The 19065-nt window shown below is 38.7% G+C and overlaps 1 protein-coding gene across 1 annotated transcript in view; it reads left to right on the top strand.

Moving 5' to 3' along the window:
- ifih1 (interferon induced with helicase C domain 1) overlaps window positions 1–16498 on the top strand; it is a 123854-nt gene extending 107356 nt beyond the window's left edge. The window contains exons 11-16 of the mRNA XM_087989098.1: window positions 412–668; window positions 5638–5787; window positions 7965–8126; window positions 11121–11311; window positions 15009–15102; window positions 15192–16498. Coding sequence (XP_087845224.1) covers window positions 412–668; window positions 5638–5787; window positions 7965–8126; window positions 11121–11311; window positions 15009–15102; window positions 15192–15368 — 1031 coding nt within the window. The 3' untranslated portion in view covers window positions 15369–16498. The remainder of the gene's footprint in view (window positions 1–411; window positions 669–5637; window positions 5788–7964; window positions 8127–11120; window positions 11312–15008; window positions 15103–15191) is intronic.
- The last annotated feature ends 2567 nt before the right edge of the window (window positions 16499–19065 follow it).

Here is a 19065-nt window from a genome sequence, read left to right as displayed (position 1 = left end):
CTGGATAAACTTTCCTCATTCCTGAAGAAGGGCTTATGCCCGAAACGTCGATTCTCCTGTTCCCTGGATGCTGCCTGACCTGCTACGCTTTTCCAGCAACACATTTTCAGCTCTGATCTCCAGCATCTGCAGACCTCACTTTCTCCCCATGTCAATGCAGTAGCTAATCTATGAATATGATAAAAGTAAATTATTGGTTTCAATGAAGATGTTTTGTTTAGTGGTCAAACTCAAGTATATTCTGCTTAATAATGCTTGACATCAACATTTCAAAGGTAAATTTTAGGAAATGATGTTAACTAATGATGAAATTCAATTACTTTAAGTATATATCGGAAATTCAGGAGTAATAATTGGCCTCACAGAATTGGAAGGGATTTAACATTTTAAAAACAATATCCTGTTTTTCAGAACGACAAGAAAAGCTTCAGATTCTTGCTGGAGAGATTGAGAATGAAAATGGAAAATTGACAAAATTGCGAACAACTATTCTTCAAGAATTCTCCAGAAAACGAAACTCAAGAGGCATTATCTTCACAAAGACACGCCAAAATGCACATGCTCTGTATGAGTGGATAGAAGAGAATGAGAAATTTAAGGAATTTGGAATTAAGGCTCATTACTTAACTGGAGCCGGCAATAACAGTCAGTTCAAACACATGACGCAGGTAAAATGCTTTCTTCAAAAATGAAGTCAACTTTGTTTGCAGTGATCTCAGAACTCTTACAAATTACATATTGGATTCATTCTTCATTTCAGAAATTTACATTTAAATAGTGTCTTTAACTTAGTAAACATCCTGAGGTACTTAACAGAACCATAATCAGACTAAAAATTAATGCTGAATCAATGAAGGAAACATCAGGACTTAAAATACATTAGTAACATAAGTAAGATGTATTATATAAGATCAGGTAATGTGTGACATGTTTTATAAGCATATCACAGATCAAGAGTCGTGAGGCAGGGGTAAGTATGATGGATGGAGGAATGGCAGTGGAAGTTACTTATGTAGAGTATCAGAGAACTTTTGACAAACTTTCATACTGGAACTTTTGGAGAGGATTAAGATTACTGCATTCGAGGTGAGCAGATTGAAGTAAATAAGAATTAGAAGTGGAGAAACAGTAATAGTTAAAAGTACTTTCTCAATGGATAACAATGTTCAGCAGGTGTTCTATTTTAGGATTATTTTTATTTATCACTTGCATTACTGATTTGTATTTGGACTGGAGGGAATAGAGAGCAAATCCGAAAACAATATTAGAACAGGAGATACAGTAAATATTTCTGTGGATCAAAAGAATGTTGATAAGAGATCTGCCGACACCCCAGAATACTCAGTGTATATGTGGGAAGTGTACATGAGAAGTACCCCTTGCCAATGATGTCATTCCATCCCGTTCACCCATGTTTACTGTGCTTATTTGGATGCCACCATATTTTCACTGGCAGGGTATTTTACAATGTGTCCATGTGCAGAACTTTCTACATGTTCAATGTGAACCTTTCAGGGACATCAGGAGAGGCGCCATCAAGGAGAAAGTAGCTGACGGAATTTACTGTCACTAAATGTGTAGTACATTTTGGTAATAATTAAGTTTTTGAAGAGATGATTTTTGAAGAGTAGAGGCATTTGGGGCTTAAAGTTCGCAGGAAAAGCACCTCATTCACCCCTTTTATGGTTCAGTCCTCCCCAACGTGATGAACTATCTGCCTCTCCCAATCCACTAAAAATCAGTTGAAGCCATGGAGGCTGGAAGTGTGAACATGAGCACTAAAAATCCTGTATGCTGAAAAACAACATACGCTGCACAGATTTGGTAATTCTGAAGTTAGTGAAGGTGTGCTAAGAAAACAATACGAAGTAGTCAGAAGCTGGTAGCCTCCAATTAAGCGTAAAGTGAGTGAGCACTAAGAAAGAAAGCCAAGGGCTAGAAGATGCATCGTGTGCAGATACACGGGATGCATCTGTGTCCCTGTACAAAGTGGCCTGACAGAATGTAAGTTCTACGTGTCCCTGAAGTAAAGTGTTTAAGGGCTGAAGTGGTACGTGAAGTGCACTTGGAGCAGGCATAATGAGACTGGTGTCCTCACTGTGCTGACTTGCATGGATAAAGAGCCAAAGTACATTGTGGCCATAAGGCATGCAGCAGCATTATGGTGAAGAAACAATTGGATCGTTGTCTTGATAAGCAATAGGCAAGCTGCAGTTGCCTGGGCACCCACTTTGATTTACATTTTGGGAAGAAGAGGAGAATTAAAAGTGACATTGAATAAGACAAATTGGGTTATTAATGCATGAAAGTAAGGAAGTTTTTGCTCAATGGCAAGATTCTTAAGTTCCCCTTTAAGGCTTAAGAGGCAAATCACAAAACCTTTTCTTAACATTTAGATTCTTGATTTTTTTTTGGAATTCTCTTAATATTTTATCATACTTTTAATTATTACTCTGGCCACACCAGGGAGGGGAAAATTCCTCCCTATTTTGACTTCATACAAACTACTTAGTTATGCATATAGGGAATCGTGGTGTAGTGGTAAGATCAAGTAACTTAGAACTCTAGGCTAATATCCTGAGGACAAATATTCAACTCCGCTATGGAATTTTAGCACTGCACTGTCCTTGAAAAGATGAAGTCCCACTTTCACACTTGGCATATTTTCCATCATGTTCACTGGCTCCACCACTGTGCTTAACAGAATTCAGAACAGATCTTGCAGCTTAAAACTTGGCAACCTTCAGTAACAATAACTTTGTACTCAACCGCAATCTGTAAACTTATAGCCTGACTTATCTCCCCCATTCTATCATCATCGTCAAGCCAGGGGATCAAGTCTGGTTCAATGGAGAGTGCAAGCGGACATGCCAAGAGCAGTATGATATACCTCAAAATGAGATGTCAACTTCATGAAACTACAAGACAGCTAAACCTATTTGCCAAGCAGTTGAAGCAGCATGCAATAGACAAAATTAAGTGATCTCACAAACAATGGATCAGATGAAAGCTTTGCACTCCTTCAATGACCAATCTTGGATGGTGGGAAACAATCAAACAACTAAAAACTCAACAAATAACCAATCCTCAAAAATGAAAGAGTTGAGTCAACACAAAAGACAAGGGTAAACATCAGCAATTATTTTCAAGCAGTACTTCCAAGTGGATGATCCATCTCAAACTCTTCCTTAGGTGCACAGCATCATGAAAGCTATTTAATACAACTCACTGTGATATCAAAAAAATGCCTGAAGGCATTGGTGCTGCAAAGGTCTGGGCCCTGACAAAATCCTTCAACGGCAGTGAAGACTTATACTCTGGAACTATCTGTATTGCTAGCCATGCTGCACCAGTGCAGGTGCAACACTGGCATCCACGAGACAATATGGAATCCCTCCCAAGCATGTCCTGTCCAAAAAAAGGCAGGACAAGTTCAATCCAGTCAATCACCACTCTCTCAGCCTCATTTTGATCATGAATAAAATGATGGAAGGTGTTCTCGATAGTAATATCAAGCAGCAATAACCTGGTTACTGATGCTCATTTTGGACTGTACCTGTGACACTCAGCTCCTGACCACTTTATAGCCCTGGTTCAAACATGGCCAAAACAGCTAAACTCAAAAGGGGAAATGAATGTGACTGTCCTTGACATCAAGGTGCTCTGGCAAAATTGAAGCCAATGGAGATCAGGGGTAAAATTCTCCAATGTTAGGAGTAATACCTAACATAAAGGAAAATTGTTACAGTTGTTGGAGGTATGTTATCTCAATCACAAGACATTACTGCAACAGTTCATCAGAGTAGTGTCCTCGGCTCAACCATCTTCATTTTCTTCATCAACGGCCCTCTTTTAGAAGTGAGGGTGCTAGTTGATGATCGCATAATGTTCAGCACTATTCCCTACTTATTTGATATGTAGGACATCTGTACCAGTGTACAGCAAGATCTGAACAACATTCAGGCTTGAGCTGATAGGTGGCAAATGATGCCCGTGCCACACAAATGCCAGGCAGTTATCATCTCCAACACAAGAGAATCTGACCATCACCCCTCGATTTTCAAAAGCATTACCATCAATGAATCTCCAACTGTCAACATCCTGGTACCATCGGTCAAAAACTGTACTAGAGTAGTTGTGAATTCAAGAGCAGGGACTTTTGCAGCAAGTAAATCACTCCCTAATCCTCCAAAAATCTGTCCACCATCTCGAAGGTACAAGTCAGATAGAATACTCCTGTTGCGTGCAAATCCACCAAGTCTCAAATAGTTTAACACCTTCCAAGACAAAGCAGCCCATTTGAGCAGCACCCAATCCACAAACATAAATATTCACTCCCTCCACTGCAGATGCACAGTGGCAACAATGTTTTCCATCTACAAGATGCACATCAACAGGTCACCAAAGTGTCCTCAATAATATCTTCCAAACACATGAACCTAGTAGGCCAAAGGTAACAGATACATGGGAACGCACCTACAAATTTCCCTCCAAACCACACCATCCTGCTTTGGAATTTCATCACTCTTTCTTTCCTCTTCTCAGGATCAAAATTGTAGAGCTGCCTTACTGACAGCAAGTTGCATATACTTACATCCGACAGACTGCAGTGGATCGAGGAGGTAGCTCACTATCACCACTTGTTAGGGCTGGGCAATAAATGTTGATCTTCCCAATGAAGCCCATATGCTGCGGAAAAAAAAATAGGGATTGTGAAACGTTAAATGGAATCTCAATAAAGTACTGATCCACTCTCTGCTCCATTTCCTTATTGTACATTCTTTTTTATGGAATCGCATTATATCAAATGGAGATGGGATGGAAAAGTACAAATTGTAATTTCTGAAAAAAATCTATTATATAGGTAGTTTCAGTTAAACTTCCTCTCTATGTATTTTGTTATTGTAGATTTGTTTAAATATTCTTATGTGGAGGTGAATTAAAAAATGCACAGCATAGTATCCTTTTTTCAATAATTTACATTGTCAGGGTGTAAAAATGATCTCATTATTATAGCTTTTATAAGCATGGCTATAGTTTTACATGTAAAACATTAAAGGTTTGGCCTTGGAGATTAATTTAATGCTGTTCATTCAAATTTGACCTAATTTAACTGTGGCTTAAAGCTCCTAAAAATGAGTAGTATATGGCTAAACATTATTTTTCTACTGTAAATGTTTTTTTGCATATATTAAATTTATTAAAAATTCTTCTATTTGTTGAAAAACAGAATTCCATATTAATTAAGAGGGAAATTAAGACTCCCAGAATTTGCACAACATTAGATTTTACTTACAATAGAATAGCCTAGAAATAAGCTAGGCCATAATCTAATTACATCATGATTAACTATTACATAATGATTTGTTGAGTATTAACCAAAAAAAATCACTCTTTTCTACTTCAATGTCATAATTAGTCAGCATATCATTATTCTGCTTTAATGTCCTCCTCAGCTGCTAAAATCAATAGTGGGTCTATGAGGTGATGAATTTATCCCTAGCTTGACATCTTCTTAAAGATAATTGTGAGTATAGATATATAGGGGTATATAACTAAATTTCAGGTATATTAGCTATAATCTATATTCATGAACTGTTTACCTCTGAGCTTCCAATATCTTTATTCTTTAAATAGAACGAACAAAAGGAGGTGCTGAATAAATTCCATGATGGAGACATTAACCTGCTGATTGCAACTACTGTAGCTGAAGAAGGTCTAGACATTAAAGAATGTAATTTTGTAATCCGTTATGGTCTAGTCACCAATGAGATTGCTATGGTTCAGGTAAGTTTATTTGAAATAGAATGTGTTAGATTAAACATTGTAGTTTTGCACCATATTGAATTTTTGACACAATCCTTACGACATGTGTCTTTGAGAGCATATGTCTTTAATTCAGCATTGAAAAATTGTTACAGTTATGTAGGAAGAGGGTATAGAAATGAAATGGCTGAATCACTGCTTTTACAATGTGCTCTCCTTCTATGTGGTTCTTGAACATGTGTCCTCTCTCAAACTTGTATCCAGCTTTCTTAGAAATCCCATGTTTGAATATTTTTAACCAAGTTTACACCGTTGCTGCAATTCTAAAACATATTGTTAAAGTTCTAAATTATATCTGATGTGACTGAGACAAAGATAAACTTATGCCTCTTTGTTCTCTCAATATGCATACAGTCTTTTATATGCTTGATCATTCCATCCTGACAGTACCCTCTCCAACATTATCCAGGGACTCTGCCAACCTTGGTTCCATTTTGTTTATCTGGTTGAAATAAAGCATCACCTGCAATGGCTTCTACTCCCACTCTTGAAATCTTATCTCCAGTGCCCCCTTAAGGACCTATCCTTGCTCCATTCCTATTTCTCATCTACATTCTGCCCCATGACAACATAATCCAAAATCTCATTGTCAGTTTCACTTGTACAGCATGACAACACCCAGCCCTACCTCAGCATCATCTTACTTGACCTCTCCACAGTCTCATTTTAACTCTATTACCTGCTTGTCAATATCTAGCACTGAATGAATAGAAATTTCCTCCAGCAAATTATTGAGAAGACCAAAGGAAATTGTTTCAGTCCCACGCAAATTGTACTCCCTAGCCAGTGACTCCACCAATTTCCAAATGTATCATCACTCAATTCGGTCCTACTTCATCCTGCTAGCTGTTAAAATTGTTATGCCTTTGTTACCTCGAGATTGACTATTCAAACATTTCCCTAACCAGCCTCCCATCATCAATCCTCCATAAGGTTGTGGTGCCAATAACTTTGCTCCCCACATCCTAACTTGCAGCAAATCCTGTCCAACCATGATACCTGTCATCATTGACCTTCATGACTCCTAATTGGAAATGCGTGGATTTTAAAATTCTCAAACTTTTTCCTTGTCCATCCATAGTGTCAAACCCTACTATTGCCATACACACCCTCTCTTATCCTCCATAAAGATTGTGGCGCAACTCAACACATAAATTGCAACATCGCTGCCCTGATTCACCTAAAATCATACCATAATCCACAAATGATTGGTGCTTTGTTTTAATCTGTTCAATCCTCAGTGCTTTCCACCCTAGTTGGACAGTCTTATTCAGCCATATATATTTAACCCATTCACAAGAGAAGCAGAGCATGCTGGTTTGCTGACCATTCCAGAGTCCAAGTCAATCCTCTGACTGAACTTGGTAGATGAAATGCAATAGACCAAAAAGGCATCCCATTGCTGCTCATCAATCTGAAGACTGTAAACCTGGCCAGAGCTAACAAGAGCAAGATACACTTTGGAGCAAGGTCTATTGTGGGGGAGTTGGTCCAGATTATGTTTGAAGATTCAATCAATTTCTACCTAAAAATTGATATTTATCAAGGTCTGATTAGCTAGGGAATCTGATTTCCTTATTAAAAGGTATCTGTTACCTGAAGCATGCAAATGCTTTGGACATAACTTTTAAGATGGACAGTACGGTTATCAACCCCATAATGAGGGATTATAACCTCACTGATTTCAGGCAAGGATATTTGAAATCAAACTCAGTCCACTTTGTTACTCTCTTGCATGTTGTTTTGATATTATATAGTTATTCTTGTTATTCATAAGAAATCATTGCAAGATAAAAAAATCAAGGTTTATGACAGAGCAATTGTCATTGTGACCTTTCTCTTCATTGAAATACATAGTTAAAAATCACACAACACCAGGTTATAGTCCAACAGGTTTAATTGGAAGCACTAGCTTTCGGAGCGACGCTCCTTCATCAGGTAGATGAAGGAGCAGCACTCCGAAAGCTAATGCTTCCAATTAGACTTGCTGGACTATAACCTGCTGTTGTGTGATTTTTAACTTTGTGCACCCCCGTCCAACACCGGCATCTCCAAATCATTGAAATACATAGTTTTAGGATGTCTCATCTCACTGAGAGTTTTCAAAACATACATTTATTCTGCCGTTAATATTGCAGGCTCGCGGAAGGGCACGGTCTGATGATAGCACTTATGCCTTAGTAGCAAACGAAGGGTCAGGAGTTCTTGAACGTGAGAGTGTGAATGTTTATCGTGAGTCAATGATGTATGCAGCAATTCAAAAAGTGCAGGAAATGCCAGAAGACGATTACAAAAAACAGGTACTTAGAAGAAGTATTTCACAGATGAATTCTTTGTGCCTTTTTTTTTCTGAATGCTGATGATATTTTTAGTGATTTGAATTTGAATTTCCACTCCAAATGAGCTTTGATCAGTTAAATTTGCAGTAGATTTTTACATGTGATTGACTTTTACTCAAGTATATATGGTAAGTTACACTTCAGAATGAGCAATGGGTTGAACTTTCACCTGATCAGACACTGTAACTGTAGAAGTCCTGTGGGGGAATTTATATCTGTGTCCTACTAGCTACCTGATGAAGGAGCAGCGCTCCAAAACCTTGTACTTCCAAATACACCTGTTCGATTATAACCTGGTGTTGTGTGATTTTTAACTCTGTGTACCTCAGTCCAACACTGGCACCTCCACATCATGTACATACTATGGCCATTGTAAAATCCGTCTCCTCCCCTATATATGTTGCCATGGGCTTTTTGCACACATTAATTCTCATTAATGTTAGTGTGCTCAACGACTATTGCAGTCAGCAATCACAACCTAGAATACATGCAAATTTCAGTGGTTAGCACAATCATTTCTGATTCAGAAGGTTGTAGTTCACATCCCAGTGCACATCATCAACCTAAGATTTTGATACAGTACTGACAGAGAGCTACACTGTCAGAGATGGCATAAAGGCTCTATCTGCAATCTCAGATGAATATAAAATTCTGCATATAGCACAACACAAAGAAGAGCAGGGACCTTGGCCAATAATTATTCATCAACCAATATCACTAAAATTGATTTTCTGTTTGTTATTTTATTGTTGTTAGAGGATCTTACTGTCTGCAAATTGTCTGCCAAATTTACCATGTGACAACAATGCTTATGGATCTAAAATTGTCATAATCTCTTGAGATTTAAACAGACTAAGATTTTGAAATTTGCCAAAAAATGTAAGTTATTTTTATCCTTTCATTTGTTCTGGCTTTTACAAGAGGGAATACATGTGATGAAAAACATTTATTGAATAAGGTCAGTTGTGTAGACTTCTCCACTGTATCTGATGCAGCTGTTTCATCTGGTGTACACTGCAAATGCAATTGACAAAAATGAATTGTGCCTTTAGGCCGGGCACTTCACAGGAATTGCACAATTGTAAACTATCAAGACGGCTTTCACATTTTACAGTGGCATGTTTCGGTCAAACTAATAGCCAATAATCAAAAATAATGCCAGTTTTCTTCATAGTTTCTTCAGTTTACAGGCAGTAAAGCAACAAAAACAAAACTGTCAGAGAATTTTCAAATGCTAGTAACTTTCTTTCTTTCCCAGTCTGCCTGCACAAAGCATAATAGTGATTTGTTGCTTAGCTTTTCTCCCCAGTGCTTTTTGGTGGGGATTGTTGGCATTCTGCTTGGGTATTTTTTGTTTCAAAAGCTGATTGTTTTCACATTGAAGGTATTGAGTTTGAAAACTGAATAACATTTTAAAAATTTAGCACATACTGAGTTGATGATACTTTTTTGTGGGATGCATTCTTTCCAAAAAGTGGATCTGAAAGTAATTACATGACGGCCCTGAAATAGCTGATGTATAATTTGTAAACAGGGTCGATTCCAAAGTATGCATTGAATGACTAGTCTTTTCCATCAAGATGAAACCACACTGCCCAGGAAAATTAAGAAGTGTTCTCATGTGCTTAAATTCTCTGAAATTCAAATAAATTGGAGATTTAGCTGATCAAATGCAATTTGGGATTGTAATTAAAATTTCATTTAATTAACAATAACTTAACAGCAATTTAAGAGGTGTAAGTTTTATACTGTAACTATATATAAATCAAATTTAAAGAAGCATTTCATAAGGTACCTCACATTAGATTGCTTATTAAGACAAGAGTCCATGACATTGAGGTAAAATACTAGCTAACTAGCAGAAAACAAAGAGTTGGGAGAAGGCGGGTACTTTCGGGATGGCAACTTGTAACTAATGGAGTGCCACAGGAATTGGTGCAGGAGCTACAACTATTTACAAAACAAACGACTTGGATAAAGAAAGTAAGTGTAAGCCAAATTTGTGGATGACACAGAGACAGGATGGACGATGAGGATGCAGAGGAAAATCAACAGGTTAAGCAAGTGGGCAAAAAGCTTGGCAGATGGAATATAAAGTGGCGAAATGTGAGGTTATGCATTTTAGCAAAGAAAAGGAGCGGATTATCATTTAAATGGCAAAAGATTATAAAAAGTTAAAGAATTGAGGGATTTTGGCATCTTCATGCATAAATTACAAAAGCTAGCATGCAAATTCAGCGGGTAATATGGAAGGCAAATGAAATGTTGGCCTTTAATTCAAAGCGAATGGAGTTTGTAAGGAGGGAGGCTTTTCTAAAGCTACACAAGGCACTAGTCAGACCACAGCTGGAATACTGTAACCAACTTTAAGTTCCTTATCTAAGAAAAGGTACGTTGGTATTGGAGGCAGTCCCGAGATGGCTGACTCAGCTGACATTGGAATGGACGAATTGTCTTTTGAGGAATGGTTGGGTCAGCTGAACCTATTCTCATTGGAATATAGCAAATTGAGGGGGACCTTATTGAAACATACATGATCCCTAAGGGATTCGATAGGGTGAATGCAAATAGATTGTTTCCTCCTGTAAAAGAGTCTGGGACCAGAGGCATAATCTCAGAATAAGGGGTCAGATGTTTAAGACGAAGTTCAGGACAAATATATTTTCTTAGATGGTGGTGGAATCTGTGGAATTCTTTACCACAAAGGGCTTTCAAGGCTGGTTTGTTATGTCTATTCAAGGCTGATATAGGCAGATTTTTAATCAGTAAGGGAATCAAAGATTAAATGGAAAAAGCAGTAAAGCAGAGTTGAAGATCAGCCATGATCTCAGTGAATGATGCAGCAGACCAAAAGGCTGAATGCACTACTTCTGCTCCTATCTCTTATGGTTTTAAGTGTAACATAGAGCATTGTTTAACAGTTGTATAATTGCCATTTTCTTTTCCAATGATCAGATAGTAGAAAGGCAGTGGCAGAACATCATGGAACACAGATTGAAAAGGAGGAAGAATTTGGCAAAAATAATAAAAAGTGATCCTTCCAAAGTGACCTTCCACTGTAATACCTGCAGCAAGCTTGCTTGTTCAGGAAAAGATATTCAAGTCATCGAAAACATGCACCATGTCAATGTCACAGATGAGTTCAAGTAAGATTTCTTAAAACTTCTGAAAATTTATCATGAAATGCATAAAATCTTCAATTTTTGTTATTGTTCACTCCATGCTTTCAAAGGTGCTAATATCTGAAATAAGAGTAAATTTGTGGAAATATGAAGATCAAACAGCCTTTGGAAAGAGAGAAAAAAGTACTTTCGTATTTGTACTTTTGCTCAGATGTTAGATAGATCTGAGGTGTTTCATTTTGGTAAGGCAACTCAGGGCAGGACTTATACACTTAATGGTGGAATCCTGGGAAGTGTTGCCGATCCAAGGGACCTTGGGGTGTAGGTTCATAGTTCCTTGAAAGTGGAGTAACAGGTAGACAGGTTAGTGAAGAAAGCGTTTGGTACATTTGCCTTTATTGGTCAATGCACTGCGATGAAGAGTTGGGATGTCATGCAAGGCATTGGTTAGACCACTTTTGGAATACTGCATTCAATTCTGGGCTCCCTACTATGGGAAAGATGTTGTTAAACTTGAAAGAAAAGATTTACAAGGATGTTGCCAGAATGTTTGAGCTATAGGGAGAGGCTGAATATGCTGGGACTGTTTTCCTGGCGTGTTGAAGAAGGAAGGGTGACCTTTACAGAGGTTTATAAAATCATGAGGGGCATGGATAGGATGAATAGCCAAGGATTTTTTCCTCAGACGGGGGGGTCCAAAACTAGAGGGTATAGTTTAAGGCAAGAGGGGAAGATTTAAAAGCGACTTAAGGGACAACTTTTTCATGCAAAGAGTGGTATGTATATGGAATCAGCTGCCAGAGGAAGTGGTGGAGGCTGGTACATTTATAACATTTAAAAGGCATCTGGATTGGTATTTGAACAGAAAGGGTTTAGAGGGATATGGCCAAATGCTGGCAAACGAGATTAGATTGATTTAGGATATCTGGTCAGCATGGACGAGCTGAACTGAAGGTTCTGTTTCTGTGCTATACATCTCTATTACTCTATGATGAAGTTACTTCTGATTAAGGGTATACTGTTACAGTTATGATGCTTATAAGATTATTTTGTTTGTGACTTAAGAGAAAATGAAGTGTGTCCACTGACAATAGGTATGGATGACCTGGTTCTAAGAATTAAAGGAAGGCCTTGATTGTTTTACTGGAAAGAAGGTGTAAGGTATTCATCCTTGCAGCCAATGCCAAAGATGGGATGTCAGTGGACAGAATGCATTTCGATAGGATGTTGGTGGACAAACTGAAGTTCTCCAAGTCCAGTGTTAAAAATATCAAGTTGTAAAAGGATACTTTAATCTGCCAATTTGATTCCTGATAGGACAGAATCCGTACAGTGTGGACATAAGCCATTTGGCCCACTGCGTCAACATTAACCATCCCGTTCAGACACCTCCACACACTATCCCGGTAACCCTACATTTCCCATGACTAATTCATCTGCCCTGCATATCCCTAGATACTCTGGGCAATTTAACATGGCTAATCCACCTGCATACATTTCGACTGTGAGAGGTAATTGGAGCACCCGGAGGAAAACTCCATAGATACTGGGAGAATGTACAAGCTCCACACAGTCACCCAAGGATGGAATCAAACCCAGGTCTCTGTTGCTGTGAGGCAGCAGTGCTAACCACTGTGCCACCCTAGAGTTGGGTTCTAAAGGATGGCTAATCGGAAACAGATCCTCTGTCACTTCTGCCACGTACAAACAGATCCTCAGCCAATTTTGCCACCAACAAACAGACCCCACCACTCGGCATATATTTCCCTCCCCAACCCAATCAGCATTTCGGAGAGACCATTTCCTCCATGACTCCCTTGTCAGATCCACGCCCCCACCAGCCCTCACCCTACTCCCAGCATCTTCCCCTGCCACCACAGGAAGTGCAAAACTTGCACCCACACCTCCCCTCTCACCTCTGTCCGAGGCCCCAAAGGATCCTTCTACATCAAACAGAAATTTACCTATACCTCCACAAATGTCATCTACAGTATCTATTGCACTCGATGTGGTCTCCTATACATCAGGGAGACAGAACACCAACTTGCAGATCGTTTCAGAGAACAGTTCTGGGATAGCTGTACCAACCAACCCCACCGCCCTGTGGCTGAACACTTCAATTCCCCCTCCCACTCCGCCAAGGACATGCAGGCCGGGGCCTCCTCCATCACCAAACCCTAACCACCCGATGCCTGATGGAAGAACATCTCATCTTCCATCTTGAGACCCTGCAACCACATGGCACTAATGAGTTTCCTCATTAGTCCCCCTCCCCCCACCTTATCCCAGTCCCAGGCCTCCAATTTGGCACTGCCCTCTTGACTGCCCATCATCTTTCCCATCTATCTGCTCCACCCTCCTCTGTGACCTATCACCTTCTTCCCCACCTTCATCTACCTATTGCACTCTCAGCTACCTTCCTCCAAGCTTCACTCCCCCTCCCATTTATCTCTCAGCCTCTCCGCCCACAAACTTCATTACTAATGAAGGGTTTATGCCCGAAACATTGATTCTCCTATTCCTCGGATGCTGGCTGATTTGCTGTGCTCTTCCAGCACCACGCTCTCGACTCTGATCTCCAGCATCTGCAGTCCTCACTTTCTCCTAATCAGAGTTTATACTTGCATTCAAGGATTATGGAATTTATAATGCCATGGGAAAGGATGCGACGGAAGCTATTCTAAAAACTGGCTTATAGGCTTCCTTAAAATATTACTGTATGTTATCGACAGGTTGGTTAATCTGTCAGGGTCCAGAGAGAAAGGGAGACAGCAGCTACAGGCTGAAGGTCTCTATGGTTTACCATGCTGGAATGCACTTGGATTAAAAAGGTCAAATTCATGAGGATTTTAAATGAGTCTGGAAGACTCATCTAGCTTGCCTTAGAAGCGTTAGATGTTACCAAGTTGAAAAAGAGGTTAACTCTCAGAAGGCAAAAAATTCTTTTGGGGTGATTCTGGGTGAATTGAATGTTTACTTAAAGGAAGGTGGTGTGTACATCTGTCAAGTTTTTTTTCCTTGTGATAAAAATAAGAAGGGGAGTATTCTTCTTCTTTGGTTTAAAATATATGTTGCCTAATATATATGTTGTTTAGTCATCCTTTCAGCTATTGACTGCAAGTTCAAAATACTTTTCTCGAAGTCATAATCTCTATGGAAATTGCAATAACACCGTTTAGATATTCAATCTTTTTCTTTTACTGAATTTCATTGTTTTTCCAGGATTTCTGTCCTTATTTCTGATTTTTATGGGTGCTGGTGAATTGTGATATTACAGAGATTACATGCACCATTTTAAATTTGGTTCAATGGGTTTTGTAATTTGGTTCAATGGCACTGATAACAATATAATTGATAATCAATGTTTCATCTTACACCTTACATAATAATAAATAATGGAAACTATTGAATGTTTAGATTTTGGTTTCAAAAAAAAATATTTTTTGCAAAATTTAATACAAGTAGATTTTAACAAAGACATGCAGGTGCTAAGGCTGATGTTGACTTGGGAAATAAAAGTGCCATGTTTCTAGAGCCGGTTATTTTGAATATTTCATAAAAGACAGTATTTTTTCTGAATTGCTAAATAATATATCACAGGAATTATTTTAATTGTGTTTTGGTACTGTTAAATACAATGATTAAACCAGTAATTAGGGGGATGAATATTTAATTCAATTCATATTAAATAAGAATTTTAATTATCAACATTTCCTTGTAGAAATTTATATGGTCAGCGAGAAAATAAAGCTTTGCAAGAGAAATGTCTTGATTACCAAACAAATCAAGAGATCTACTGCAAGAATTGTGGCCAGGTAAAATGAGACTTAATCAAATATATAACTTGTTTAATTACTATTTAATTAGTTGTCATACAGCTAACTGTATTCTTTTTGTTTTAAAGCCATGGGGTACAATGATGGTCCATCGTGGAGTCGATTTACCATGCTTGTCAATCAAAAATTTTGTTGTGGTTATTGATGAGAAGAACGTTGAAAAAAACACTTATAAAAAATGGAGCGAAGTTCCCTTCAAACTGCCTAATTTCGACTACGTCAGATATGTTGAAAGTCCCAGATAATGTGTTGGCAGTTTCCATTTTAATTCAATTTACCACATACCTTCATTTTGCTGAACATTGATTACCAATCAGTTAAATTACAGTCATACTACAGAATGCCTATAAATAGTTCTGTGGTTGAACTCTTATTTGTGCAATTTTAATTTACTACCAGCTTAACATCAAATGATTTAGATAACACTTTTCCTGTTGTAATTGTGTTTTGCATAATAATGAAGTGACAAGCATTTTTTTTTAAAAACTCATGGGAAATTTGCTTAGTGTGTGCAACCTTTACATTTTTCTGTGCAACCACGACCATGGTAACTTTATCATGATGATTTTGCATTGCCTGCATAGGAACATGTACACACTTTCAAACAGACATAGGTGATTCATTTAAACATTAATTAGATCACAGCAGAAAATGTGAACTTGAGATCAAAAATATGGCCCACATTCTGACATGCAAAAAATGTACTGATATTTTAGGAGGAAGGGAACACTGGAATTAGGATGCCAAGTTTAATTGATTTTGAGGCTACAGTGGCTACAGAGAAGGTGTAGGATCACAACATGAGGATTAAACCAGCATCAGAAGTCGAAACATTTTTTGGTATTTAGCTTTACATTTCTTGGTAGTAAGTGAGCTGAGGATCCACAAATAATGGTGCTCGCTTCCTTTTGGCAACCCATTCTTGAAAATGTATTAACCTTTTGCATGCAGTGAGCCCAAATTCTGCTTCAAGTGAGTTTGTTTTCTATATCCATTGCAGTGGTTGGCAGGTTTCTGGGCAGAAATATTAATATACTTGTCCAACATATTATATATCTTCTCAGTAGTGCTGAAGAAATAAACACTGCATGGAAACATTTCTCGGTCTTGATATCTGCAACAGATCTGCAGATCCTCTAAGTCATTCTACTGAGATATAACTTATAGTGCAAAGGAAAATAAAGTGTTCACTTTCCTGAAGGAGATTTTTGGCTACTAAGGATTAGAGAGGCTTATCGTGAATTGAAAGCTTGGGACAGAAAGAACATGATCAGCAATGTTTTCATCTGACTGCTTTATCAATTATATTTATGCACTTTTTATGTGGATGGAAAGTGCAATGTTTTATGCTCAATAAAGATATCTTTTTATCAAATGTTTATTTTTCTGCCTTTTTGATAAACTTTCATGACATGCTGAAACAATGAGGATTAAACCAGCATCAGAAGTCAAAATATTTTTTGGTATTTATATTCAAATATTTTATATCAAATATTTATATCAAAAATAGACACTGAAAATGCTGGAGAAACTTGACAGGTCTGGCAGCATCTGTGAAGAAAGAAAAAGGATTAATGTTTCATATCTGGTATGATTTTTTTTTAGAACTGAAAGATATCAGAAAATAGTTTGTTTTTAAAAATAATTTTGACAGAAGCAAAGGAGGAGCAAGAGGACAGATGATGCATGGGCTCAATGCAAAAGACAGTGGGATTGTTATTAATAGTGGAGAAAAAAAGACATAAGCAAGCGTAACTTAAATTGTGAAAGGAAGAGAATTATACAAGCTACTATGTTCAAAGTAAACAGGATACAAATATGACACACCCCTGGGGAAATGGGTGGGTGGATGGTAGAGGAGAGAATGTCAGTGAAAGCATAGAATTATACAATCACTACACTGTGGAACCAATCCATTCAGTCTATCAGGTCCACACTGACCCATTGAAGAACATCACACCCAGACCCAGATCCAACCTTCCCTATCCCCATAACCTCACATTTAGCATGGCCAATCACCTAACTTGCACATCTTTGGACAGTGGGAAGAAACGGGAGCACCCAGATGAAACCCACACAGATGCAGGGAGAACGTGCAAACTTCCCACAGATAATCATCTGAGGGCGAGGATTGAACCTGGGTCTTTGGCACTGTGAGGCCGCATCCCAACCACTGCTGGTTACGAAAGGAGGGCAGACATAATGCGGCCAGTTTCTTAAATTATTGAACCTAACATTGAGTTCAGGTTGCTGTAGAAAGCCTAAGAGGAAAACTTAGATTAGATTAGATTAGATTACTTACAGTGTGGAAACAGGCCCTTCGGCCCAACAAGTCCACACCGCCCCGCCGAAGTGCAACCCACCCATACCCCTACATCTACCCCTTACCTAACACTACGGGCAATTTAGCATGGCCAATTCACCTGACCTGCACATCTTTGGATTGTGGGAGGAAACCGGAGCACCTGGAGGAAACCCACGCAGACATGGGGTGAATGTGCAAACTCCACACAGTCAGTCGCCTGAGTATTGTTCCTCAAACTTGTGTTTTGCTTCATTGAAACATTGTAGCAGGACCAGGACAGCCCGAAACATCAATTTTCCTGCTCCTCGGATGCTATCTGAACTGCTGTGCTTTTCCAGCACCACTGTAATCCAGAATCTGGTTTCCAGCATCTGCAGTCATTGTTTTTACCCAGATACATGTGCATGAGAGCACGAAGATTTATTGAAATAGTAGGCAACTGGGAGGCCAGAGTCATTCCTACAGACAGAATGGATGTGTACTGCAAAATAGTCACCCAGTCTGCACTTAGTCTTGCCAATGTAAGGGACACTGCAATGTGAACAGCCAATACAACAGATTAGATCGAAAGAAGTACAAGTGAAATACTGCTTCACCTGGAAGGTGTATTTGGAGCCTTGAATAGTGAGGAGGGAGATGATGACTGGACACGTTTTACTCCTACTGCAAATACATGGGAAGGTGCCATGGGAAATTGAAGAAGCAACACAAGTGATGGAGTAGTGGATCAGGGTATCAGGGAGGGAACAATCGCTGTAGAATGCTGACAGTGAAGGGGAAGGGAAGATGTGTTTGGAGGTGGCATTCTGCTGGAGGTGTTGGAAATGTCAGAGGATGATCCTTTGGCTGTGAGACTAATATGGTGGAAAGTAAGGACAAGGGACCTCTCTAATTGTTCTGGGAAGGAGGGGGAGGGATGGAGGCAGAAGTCCAAGAGACGGGTCAACACATTTGAAGGCCCTATCTTATCTTCCTAAGCATTAGAGGCCTAAGTACTTGTCATTGCCAAGCCATCCCAGAATTCTCGGTGCCAGCATTAGTTTGAAGCTTTTTTACGCATTACCAGCCAGGAGTTTCCCTTCACATCGTAGAGGTGAATCAGAAAGAAAGAAATGCTTCTCAGGACACATAGGTGGCAAAGCTGTAAATTACATATTTGTACTTAATTGCTATTAAGAACCAAACTGCACAGTAACCCAACCCAGCATTATCCCATCTTAGAACCCTGACTAAAGAAGTGAAATGATTTCCCTTCATGCCTAGTGGAGGCTAACATCTACTAATTGTTCAATGTAGAGTCATATACAGCAATAGAAATGGACCCTTCTGTCCAACTAGTCCATGCTGACCATGTTCCAAAACTAAACTACCTGCCTGCACTTAGCTCATATCCCTCCAAAACCTTCCCTATTCATGTACTTATCCAAATGTATTTCAACTGTTGTAACTATACCTACATCCACCACTTTCTCTGTCAGTTCATGCCACACACAACCAACTATGTAAAAAAGTTGCCTTTCATGTCCTTTTTAAATCTTTCTCCTCTGATCTTAAAAATATGTCCTCTAGTTTTCCCCCACCATAGGGAAAACACCTTTGCATTCACTCTAACTATACCCCTCATGATTTTATAAACC

Source organism: Chiloscyllium plagiosum, unplaced genomic scaffold (assembly GCF_037043375.1).
Source record: "Chiloscyllium plagiosum isolate Xiang-an unplaced genomic scaffold, Cpla_swu_hap1 HiC_scaffold_7, whole genome shotgun sequence".
Taxonomy (NCBI): domain Eukaryota; kingdom Metazoa; phylum Chordata; class Chondrichthyes; order Orectolobiformes; family Hemiscylliidae; genus Chiloscyllium; species Chiloscyllium plagiosum.
This window is presented reverse-complemented; position numbering and strand designations above follow the sequence as displayed.